Source organism: Danio rerio, chromosome 19 (assembly GCF_049306965.1).
Source record: "Danio rerio strain Tuebingen ecotype United States chromosome 19, GRCz12tu, whole genome shotgun sequence".
Lineage (NCBI taxonomy): Eukaryota > Metazoa > Chordata > Actinopteri > Cypriniformes > Danionidae > Danio > Danio rerio.
Genome location: NC_133194.1, coordinates 43979558 through 43991565, shown reverse-complemented (window position 1 = coordinate 43991565; position 12008 = coordinate 43979558). Strand labels below are relative to the sequence as shown.

At 37.8% G+C, this 12008-nt stretch overlaps 1 protein-coding gene across 5 annotated transcripts in view; it reads right to left on the bottom strand.

The window, feature by feature from the left end:
- The window catches only part of dync1i1a (dynein cytoplasmic 1 intermediate chain 1a), a 186054-nt gene that overhangs the window by 8424 nt on the left and 165622 nt on the right, over positions 1-12008 (bottom strand). For all 5 annotated transcript variants that reach the window (XM_073931923.1, XM_073931925.1, XM_073931924.1 and 2 more), the window contains 2 exons: positions 6209-6349; positions 404-529 (listed from right to left, as the gene is read on the bottom strand). In XM_073931923.1, the coding sequence (XP_073788024.1) occupies positions 404-529; positions 6209-6349 (267 nt within the window). The remainder of the gene's footprint in view (positions 1-403; positions 530-6208; positions 6350-12008) is intronic.

The window sequence follows — 12008 nt, the reverse complement described above, 5'->3', positions numbered from 1 at the left end:
TTAAATCATCTTTCCTCCCCATTTTGATGCTCGGTTTGAACTGCAGCAGATTGTCATGACCATGTCTACATTCCTAAATGCGTTGAGTTGCTGCAATGTGATTGGCTGATTAGAAAATTGGGTTAATGAGCAGTTGGACAGGTGTACCTAATAAAGTGGCCGATGAGTATATATATATATATATATATATATATATATATATATATATATATATAAAGAAAAGAAAAGAAAAGAAAAGAAAAGAAAAGAAAAGAAAAGAACAACTATCTGGTAAATTTTGTAAGCAGCCGTTGGCAGATGTGACAAAATTTTGGATTTAGGCCCTGTTCAAAAAAGCTGAAAATAATTGGTCAAAAAAAACTACAATCAACATCTAATGAGCCTACTAATAAAAGCTTCATACCTCTCCAACATCATAAATCCACACTCGTCCCTCTGAGTCTCCAACAGCCACCTCTCGGCCTCCGGAGGCCCAGCGGACGCGGTTCAGAGCTGGGGCTCCTTCTACTGTCACACTGGCGGACGGCACCTAGACAAGACACACAAATATACAGCTGAAGTCAAACTTATTAGCCCTCTTGTTCAATTTTTTTTATATATTTCCCAAATGATGTTTAACAGAGCAAGGAAATTTCCACAGTATGTCTGATAATATTTTTTCTTCTGGAGAACTGGAGAAAGTCTTATTTGTTCTATTTCATTTATAATAAAAGCAGTTTTTATTTTTTTATTTTAAACAGTTTTAACATTATTAATCAATTTAGCAATATTTTTTCGATTGTCATTTTGACTTCCCACAAATAAACCCAAGTATTGTGTTGCTTCAGCTCTTTTCAGATAAGTAGTTTGAACAAACAGAGTGTGCAGTGTTATAACTCTGCTGCGTTTCTCTTTGTAAAACACGTGTTCAGTGTGCTCCATAACTCTTGCTGGATATTATAAGTCAAGCAATGTAAACATATTGAGCTCTTGTGTTCAGTAATGTTGTAAGGATGTCTGAGCTCTAATAACGAGAGCAGCTCTACTGGAAACCATTAATGATTTCATAAATCAGCGTCAAAAAAAAGTTGAAAAGATGCATGTGCGAGTTTGACTTCTGTCTGTTACTTATGACAGTTCAGAGCGGCCTGACATGTGTTGTCAGCAAAGGCGAAGTCTAATACAAAAGCTTCCTCGCGTCAGAACAGAAAACCGCAGCCTGAGAGCGATTAGCGATCCGCTTCCTCCCAGAGTCAAACTGCAAGGTTCAATTGGCTGCGAGCGTCTCTTGGCGTAAATTGGAAGCAGGCAAGCTCTGTTAATGGTGTTACAGGGCTGAGTTTCTCTGCGAGTTGACAATGGAGAACTGTTGGCTCAAGCATGATCTGTTTACGCATGTGTCGGCGTGTGCGTCAGCGAGCGTGCCATTCAGGTGTTTTGGATAATAATATGCATTGTTCCTGAAGAAACACACACACTTAAAAGACCAAGTTCATTCATTCAAAACATTCATTTTGACTATAAGGAAATTGATTTTTAACAACTGAGGGTCTTAAATTATTATATACAGCTGAAGGCAAAATTATTAGCTCTCCTGTGACATTTTTATTCTTTTTATATACCAAAATGTGATGTAGTGAACCCAGAGTGGGCCCACTACGAGGCGTGAGAGCCTGACAACACAAATCCCCCCCCCCTCCCCCAACCCTGCCCCCCTTTAAAAAAAAAGACAATCCAAAAACAATGGCCGAACCCAGAAGTGTAAAAAAAAAAAGATGGCATTTCTTTACAAGGAATATAGTCCAGTGCAAAAATATACATAGGGCTCTATTTTGACGATCCAGGTGCAAAGTTCAAAGCTCAGGGCGCAAAAGTATTAAGGGCGTGTCTCAATCCACTTTTACTATTTTAACGATGAAATAAAATCTGCTTTGCGCCATGGCGCATGGTCTAACAGGGTTGAGCTTATTCTCTTAATGAGATATAGGTGGGTTTTGAGAATAAACCAACCACAGTCTCATCTCCCATTCCCTTTAAGAGTCAGTTGTGTCACGCCATAGCGCATTTGCTATTTACATGGCGGACTTTGTAAGAAAACAGTTAAACAGAGCATCTGCAGCACAAGAATGAGAGATGAGCCTCCTCATTCTTTACTTTTACTCTCTTTCATGGATAAGGAAATGTGTTGTACAGACATCCATTAGCCTATGCATAATAATTTCGTTTGTTAAGCGCAAATATTTGTTTCAAAACTATTTCTAAATTCAGTTCTAATTTCCAGCCAACGAATAAATTAACAATAATAACGAAGTGTGATCAAACAACTGAGTTCTATCCAAACACACATGCTGTGCCCCATATAGTCTGAAACCTGACAGGCGGGGAAAACTAAGCTGTTTTTAATAAAACAAATATAAATATGGATATAATAAATAATACTGCTAATAATAATAACATTACACAAAAGCAAATTGTCATGAATAAACCCAAAAAAGCACCCAGAGATGAAGAAGGTATAAAGTATGGTATTTATATTTACGTAGGCTAGAAAATAATATGTTTTGTAATATTTTAATCATTTAATTTTTTTTTTCATTTGTAAAGATATTTGTGTATTGCTGCAATGCCTGATTGTATTAAGCAATGTTTAAGCAGGGCGCACAACTAACTTGGAGGAGGTCTAAAGAGGACTTTAGACCTCCTCTTAGCTGGTCTACTGTGCAGTCTATTATAGTTCCTCAAAATAGCAATGTGCCAGCAATACACCTTAACACACCTCCTTTTTTTAGACCAGAACGCCTATGGGCGCACATATGAGCACAAATGCATTTGCTATTTAAACAGCGTGGTGCAAAACAACAAATTGACTCATTGACTCTAGCAAACAAAAATTGCGTCGTGCCTTGCGCCTCATTGCGCCGGGTGTATGATAGGGCCCATAGTGTCCAGTTGAAGTCAGAATTATTAGCTCACCTGAATTATTAGCCCCCATGTTTATTTTTTTCCCCAATTTAACGGAGAGAAGATTTTTTAACACATTTCTAAACATTTCAGTTTTAATAACTCATCTCTAATAACTGATTTATTTTATCTTTGCCATGATGACAGTTAATAATATTTGACTAGATATTTTTCAAGACACTTCTATACAGCTTAAAGTGACATTTAAAGGCTTAACTAGGTTAATTAGGTTTACTAGGCAGTTTATTCTGTAGACTATCAAAAAATTTTTAGCTTAAAGGGGCTAATAATATTGTCCTTAAAATATTTTTTAAAAATTATTAAAAAAAACTAAATCAAACAAAAAAGACTTTCTCTATAAGAAAAAATATTATCAGACATACTGTGAAAATTTCCTTGCCTCTGTTAAACATCATTTCAGAAATATTAAAAAAATAAAATAAAAATGGGGCTAATAATTCTGACTTTGACTGTATATATTTATATAATATTTTCATTTGCTTGAGTTAAATTATTCTTTATAAATGCCGACTTTATCACTGTTAATAATATGGAGTCTTCAGCAGGTCTCAATACTGTTTTTATACTGTATATTATAATACTGTATTTATTGGATCTCCATTAGCTGTGCCAATACAAACAACATCTAAAAAATATCTATTTATTTCAATAATTTTAATTTAAATAATAAATTTACACTCACTTTTGCTGTTATCTAAATTTTAATATTGTGCTGTCTAAATTCTCTCAATGCACAGAATCCAGCTGATCTCATTATTATTTTTAAATAGGACTAGATTTGATTTGACTAGATTTGATTTGACTAGTGCATGACAAGTGGTCACCAGCTGATAAGTTTCATCAAAAAAAGCCTTTTTTTAAATGAAAGATAAAAAACAACAACATTCAAGCATCACAAACGGGTTTAGAACGTAAACAAGCTCAGGTTTGAGATCAAGCTGATGTTAGCACATGATTTACAATGATGGAGCATTTATTGGTCACAGCAAATCTCAGAACAGTGTGTGTGGGATGACAGTGGGTGTGTATTTCTCAGTGGACAGTCAGAGCTGATCTCAAAACTGTGCATGTGTGTGTGTGTGTAATGACAGTGGGTGTGTATTTCTCAGTGGACAGGCAGAGCAGTTCTCATGTCACACAAGACAGACGGCTACAGTCTCGTCCAGCACCGCGTGTCTGTCATATACAACAATCTCTTAGCATGTGATGTACAATGACAATCCATCATCAGTGATATACGCTGCTGGATCCGGCATATGACAGTTAATATGAGCTCACCATTCTTCATGTCAACACACTGCGCTTAATCAATGTTTCTGCCTCATTTTCTGAAAAATCATTAAAAAATTCAAGAAAAACTGTAAAGATGTTAGTAATCAATTTCATAAAATTAAAGATTAATAGGTGACTCAGTGGATAGCACAGTCATCTTACAGCAAGAAGGTCCCTTGTTCGAGACCCGGCTGCGCCAATTGACATTTCTATGTGGAGTTTGGATGTTCTCCCCGTGTTGGCGTGTTAAAACATATACTTGATAAGTTGGTGGTTCATTCCGCTGTGGCAACCCCTATTAAATAAAGGGATTAAGCCGAAAAAAAATTAATGAATGAATGAAGATTAATAGTGATCCTTGGACCAAAAGAGTAAGCATAAAAGTTTTTATAGTTATTCTTTTGAAATTGTATTGTATTGTATTTTTGTATCAGAAAACCATGACTAAAGAACATTAAATGTATTACAGTTTTTCTAATTAAAACATTTAATGCAGTAAATCAGAGCAGTACAATGTGTAAAGCTGAGCTTTAGAGAAGTAATCTTTTAGAACTATACTAAATTTTTATATTATCTTTCTACAAAGGCTAAATGCAGATAAAAAAAGCTAAATCTGTCTTGTTTTGGCCATGATTTAATGATATCTAAACAAAAAAAGTCAATTATATTAAGACTTATTTTTAGAGAAATTGTATGTAATTAAGCTTGTTTACTTTTACTGTATAAACTTTTATTACATTTTTTAATTTATTCAAAAATGTAGCACATGTCTCTGAAATCACAGCCTTTATTTTGCTGATTTAACTAAATTTCACCATGGCAGAGAAATATTTTTTGTTTTATCTGTGATTTTATTAAAATTTTCTAAATATTTTATATTTTAGATCAAATTTATATATATGTTTTATGATCATACAATTAAAGACACTGCAAAAACTGGGCAAATAACCTAATTTGACTGATTTTGGGAGTGAATATAATATAATATAATATAATATAATATAATATAATATAATATAATATAATATAATATAATATAATATAATATAATATAATATAAATATGTCTATATATATATGTATGAGCAGTATCACACTCGTAGCAGTACGATATGGCTGTATTGATGATATACAGCCACATCACACTGCTACAAGTGTGATAATGCATTTATACAACATTTCGAAGGCAAAATTGTGTATATAAAAAAGAAAATCAAACACAGAGAGTCTAAAAAACCTTTTGTAAGAGGAACTACTTTCTTCCGCCGATGCACTGAATCTCCGAAATTATAAATATTTAAAATAAGCACTATCCTTATAAACAAACTACATAGTTGTTGTCTAAACAACTACATTTTCTCCTAAAAAGCCTCAAAAGTACATTATGTTGTCCAACAGCTGCAATATTTCTCAAACTGTAGTCTTCGGCTTGCCGCTCGTGTGGGCGGAGTAATACACAAGGGTGAAGAGGTAGTACGAGTGCTGATATTACTTAAATATCTCACGGCTATCAGCCAATTAGATTTGGGAACCAAACAGAACTGCTGTATGCATATGATAAAATCCAGATATTTATTGTTTTAAATGTAGTAACTATCTTAATTTTCCTTCTCAGCCGAAACTTGTTTTAAAAACACTGATAAAATGACAAAGCACGATATAGTCAAATATTTTCCATATATGTTCTTATATCATATTTTCTGAACCTGAGCTGTGATTGTCCATAAATCTGGAGAGTTTGCAGCGCTCGGCTGGTTTGCAGCCCATGGGAACTCAATGACTCTGGAATGGCGGCGAGAAAGAGGAATCCGCACACATCGGAGTAATTAGTCTCAAGCTTGCAGACTATGTGTGTGTGAGCTGTCAAGAGCAGATTTAAGCGCGGCCTGCGGGGAGACGCCCACACAGAGAGGAACTTGTTGTTGTTTTGATGCGTCTCTGGCCTGGCGGGATCTGAACCGAGAGTTTCTCCTTACCTCAGTGTCGTTGTTCAGGTTCCAGAGATCCAGGCGTCCCATGCCGTCCACAGCAGCGAAGAGTGAAGGGTGAACCGGAGACCACATCACATCGTACACATAGTCTGCGTTGTCCTCAAACGAGTACAGCGGCTTGTTTTGCTGACGGGACACACACAAAAAAACAAGATGAAAACAAAATATGGTGTGAGTACACTCAAAATAATACTTATTCAAACTATTTATTCAGAGTGAGCTGAAACAACCACTCCAAAGTTCATACCTGTCAACATTGGGATGTGAAAATAAGGGATATGGCCACCATAATAAGGGATTCCCCAAATCCCCCTTAAAAAAATCCCCAAATTACTAAATTCATTTGCTCATTTTTAGCTGTTTCATTGTAAATAAACAGTTAAATGATCAGTAATATGTTTAAAAATGATTATTAACAAAAGAAAAATAAATATATACATTCGCAGCAATTACATTAGCAAACAGTTCAGCTTATTAAAATGAATAGCTATTATAATGAAACAGAATCAAGCTATCAAACTCATTAGCCGTTTCTCCACTGTATAACTTACACATTCTGATTAAAGAGCAACGAATGAATCTCGCATTTAATAAGATTTTTTTTTTACATTAAATAACAGGTGTCACTTTAAAAATGCACACATCTAATGTTATAATGAAAGCATTCAACTGCTTTCCTTACTTTTTATGCTCATTTAAGAAGAAATTAGTTGTGTTTGGGGAAAAAAAACACCAAGATCGACATCTTTATATGTTATTATTATTAATTATGTGTGTGTGTCTGTTTAAACACGCACCCAAAAGCCAGACTTTCGCTCCGCTTCAAATCTCGTGTACAGAATCCGTTTGGGAAACAGCATCTGTTTATCACTATGGAGCACCGTCAGCTGACAGTCATGCACCATTAAGTTATAAGACTGTTATAAGTTATGTTTTGAGGATTGTATAGGATGGGTGACAGCTCCTGTAATCAAAAGGCAATGGAATCTCACCGTTTTTAATATTTATTTATAAGTGTTTTCATGTTTTCATTCTTAAACAAAGCGAAAGCACAGACGACTCACGTTTTAGAGCAAGGGCGACCCCTGGTGGTTCGGCGGTATAGGGAGGCTCGGCTGTTCAGAGAAAGACTGAAAATACGGGAGAAATACGGGAAAATACCTTTACGGGATGATAGCGGGATAGAACCGTAAAATACGGGAGAATCCCAGGAAAAACGGGAGGGTGGACAGGTATGCTCCAAAGCCGGAAGCAAATGTTCAGATTTTAATTTGAAGATCACCAAAACAAACATTTATTTTCACATGCTCTGGATTATCTGTTCACCTACAGAACAACAATGTGCGCTCGCAAGATAAACATTGTTAAATGTGATTTCATATAGTCTTTAAAGTGTCTAGTTACTGTCGTCTAGAACAGTGTTTCCCAACCATGTTCCTGGAGGCACACCACATTTTGGGTGTCTCCGTTATCATTAACTTCAGGTATTTGAGTCTCTTCTTATGTCCTGATGAGTTGATTCAGGTGTGTTTAATTAGGAAGGGGTTGAAAATGTGTACTGTTGGTGTGCCTTTAGGAACAGGGTCGGGAAACGCTGGTCTAAAACACTCAGAAAATAACTTTTGCTGATTGTTTAAAGCGAGTTGAAGCAACACAACTGTTAAGTTTTTTGGGGGAAAATGTAATTGTTTTATGTTAAATCCACTTAAATTTGTCATACTCAGAGAGAAAAACGCAAAGGCATTTGCTGTCAAAACAAAACATTGTATTTAGACTGTTCAAAACAACGATGAGCCGAGGCTTACGACTCAAAAGTGATCAGTGAGGTGATCGCTCCGCGAGAGCAAAAGGCAAACAAGCAACCAGTGTCCAAAATGTCAGGCGTGAGAGAAGTCAGGCAGGCGGCCATCGATTGGGAGGCAGATGGGGCAGCGGAGGACAGACAAGCTCAGGGTCAGACAGGTGAAGTTGAAAGTAGGTGGCTGGTCGTGGTGAATCCAAGAGAAAAAAAAATGGCAACCAAGCAAAAAGAAAAAGAACAGTCAAAAACCATAAATGACAATGTCAGGAACGAACAAGACAAGATAACATAGTGAAGAGCAAGATAGCCTGAATAACGACAGGACGCACTAGCAACTGTAAAGTGGAAAAAGGAGAGCTTAAATAGCAAGGAAATTAGAGGAGACAGGTAACAGGGACAGAGAAAAGAGGAGAAACAGAGAGAGATCAAGCCAGTGTCCTGACATAAATTTGTTAAAACCATATATCTTCACTTGATGGATTTGTGTTGGGATAACATGAATAAATTGCGTGGAGTCCTGCAGTTTTCAGTGCTTTACTGTAATGCTGGGTTCTACACAATTCCTTCATGTCGTCCCAACACAAATAGATTCAGTTAACTTCATAGTTCTGACCAATTTAAGTGGATTTAACATAAAACAGTTAAGTTGTTCCCCCCAAAAAAACCTTCAGAAATGTGTTGTTTCAACTCGTTTTTAATAAGTAGTTTAAACAAGCAGCATTTTCTGGGTGTTTCAGACCAACGTTTCCCAACCCTGTTCCTGAAGGCACACCAAGAGTACACGCTGGGGTTGTGACGGTTGTGAAATCATGAAAAAAGGGGGGGTCTCAGTCTCGAGAACACAGTCGAGGGGACGGGCGGGGAATATCTGGCAACACTGTTCTTAGAGCACATGGCAGAGGGCACGAAGTTTCAGTGTATTGTAAATGGTTAGTGAAAAAAAAAAGGGGGGAGGGGTATCTGTTCTGCTCTGAAAACCAACCCAAGCTCATTCTGGAAACGTAGCCCCGCGGACGTTTCTGGAGGAGCGATTTACGTGGCCGGAGGAACGTAAAGGCCGCGTTTAGTTTTTTTTCCGAGCGAACGCCGCGGGGCGGTGTGGCGCCGCTCCGTCCCTCCTCTTCGCGCTCGCCGGCCGATGGCTCGCCTCCGAGTGGAGGGCTTTCCCGATGCAATCAGTTTGTCCGCTTAGCTCACAGCGTTGCGTCGGCGGAGGCCCCGGAGGAGGAGGAGCCGGCTGCGGTAGACGATGACCGGGATCGAGTCCGGGGAACAGCAGGTTTCGGAAATCAGGTAAGACGAAAAACGGAATCCGAAAAATAAGGGCCAGAATGCGGCAGGATCCGAAAACGCGATCGAAGACGAGGGCTTTTGCTTTTTTTTTTTCTGGACGGCTTTTGCGAACCGTCGCTCGGGTTTAGAGAAGGAGGAGGAGGAAGAGGAGGGCGGCCGAGTCGGCCGATCCGGCGGCTTTTCGCGCGAGAGCCGCCCGAGACGCGAAAAAGCGTGCACAGCGGCCTCTCATGAATCCGCGAAAACAAAAACCGCTCGAATACGTACCTCCCGGGATGTAAATCGCGGTCCGCAGAAACGTCCGCGGGGCTACGTTTCCACAATGAGCCCGGGTTGCTTAAAACAGTTTGACCTTAAAGAGCTAAATTGTACATTTAGCGATAAACATGGGAAAAAAATTGCCAAAACTGTAAAGTAATGTGAATTTAGGAGTACGATTAATACAATTAAAAATTTGAATCGTTTTTATTGGACTCTGAGTAGGCTTTTCAGGCTTGGGTTGAAGGACTCTGCTAAATGCTGGAGATGTGAAAGTGAAGGAGACTTGATGCCTGCCCTGTGGTCCTGAATTCTGGGTTAAAGTGCATAATTATGTTCAGGATGTTTCTGGATGCTGTTTTTCTTTTTGTCCTAACGTATATGTACTGGGAGACCTGTTCCTGTTGGGATCTGGTGTGAAGATGTCTGAGTGGATTCAAACAAGTATTATGATTGGAAGAAAAAGTCATCATGAGGGGATGTTCAGCAGGTCCACCATCATTTCAAGAATGGGTTGTAGAACAAGGGAAGGTGGCAGCATATGAAAAATGACATATACATTACTAGATAAATTGGATGTTTATCAGAGAAGATGGGGAAATTATTTGGCAGTTTTGGAGCATGATTAAGGTGTCTGTGGTGAGACGCACAGTGAAAGTGTAATTATCTTAATTGATTTATTTATGTATTATTAATATAGTATTGGTATTGTATTTATGCATTTTTTAAATTAATTTTTACTAGTATTATGTTCTATATGTGTGCGTTTTTAATTTTTTTATTTATTCATTGAGTCTTTATTGTATTTAGATATTATTTATCTGTATTTACTGGATTTATGATAGCAACATCTAATGACAGCCACTGCTGCTGTTGGGGAGGGGAGGGAAAAGGGGAAGTAAAAAGGAGGTAAAAATCTGTAAACTGATTGTACAATAAATTACTGAATAAAATAAAAAAAAATAATCATAAAAAATTTTAAAATCTTGGGGAAATAAGATAAAATAATTAAAATAATTAAAAATTTAACAGGAGGCCTATTTCTGACTGCAACTGTACAGCGTGATATTGCACAGCCCTACACTGCGTGCAAGTTTTGCAGGAGAGGGTGAACAGGATGAATAAGAAGGTGTGGGGTTGTAAGGGGACAGAAAGAGAGAGAGAGAGAGAGAGAATGAGAGAGTGGCATCGGCGGTAGACAGAGTGGCGCTGCTGCAGCCCTGGGGCCCGTCTGGGATCGGCTTAATTAAAACCTTTGCACATTCAAGCAGTGTCATAAAAAAACTGGAGATGAAAGTCTCTCCTAGGTGTACTGTAACCTAAGTGTAACAGCTGTCTGTGGCGTACAAGAAAAGAGAATAAGAGAGAGACAGAGAGAGAGATGCTGAATGTGTTCTCAACAGGTATGAGGAGACGGCTGGGCGGAGCAGTGCAGACCCACATACACTGATGAAGACATGCTGGAGAATGCGTGTATAAGTGTGTGTCACTGTAACACATCAAAATACACCACAGTCGACACATCCTTCATTACAAACACATTTCTTTTTATTATCCGCCTAAAAACACTGTCTGATATGATTTATGCTATTAAAATGCTACAAATTTGATGTGTTATGAATTACTATTTATTATGATGAAACACATGGTAATAATATTAAGTTTATGAAATAAGTGTTTTTTCATATTATAATGATCTCAGAAGGATCACCTTGCAGTTTTAAATTCAGAGTTAAATGACAGTTTATCACCTATTATTGGCATTGGAAACATTCATTCATTTTCTTGTCGGCTTAGTCCCTTTATTAATCTGGGGTCGCCACAGCAGATTGAACCGCCAACTTGTCCAGCAAGTTTTTACGCAGCGGATGCCCTTCCAGCCACAAACCATCTCTGGGTAAGGCATTGGAAACAGCTTAATTAATAATTAATAAATTTTGAAAGTTTTTATTTGCTTTCATCAAGGTGGGGCAGTGAGTAGCACATTCGCCTCACAGCAAGAAAGTTGCTAGTTCGAGCCTCGGCTGGACCAGTTGGTGTCTCTGTGTGGAGTTTGCATGTTCTCCCAGTGTTCGCTTGTGTTTCCTCCGGGTGCTCCGGTTTCCCCACACAGTCCAAAGATATGCGGTACAGGTGAACTGAGTAAGCTAAATTGTTCGTAATGTATGAGTGTGAATGAGTGTGTGTGCTTCCCAGTGATGAGTGGTGGCTTGAAGGGCATCCGCTGCGTAAAACATATGCTGGATAAGTTGGCGGTTCATTCCACTGTGGTGACCCCGGATTAATAAAAGGACTAAGCCAAAAAAAAAATGAATGTATGAATAAATAAATGCTTTGATCAAATACATTTATAAGAGGTTTCTTACAAAAATATATAAAAACCATGAAACATAAACTGCAGCAAGTTAAAACTATTTATACCATTCATATGAT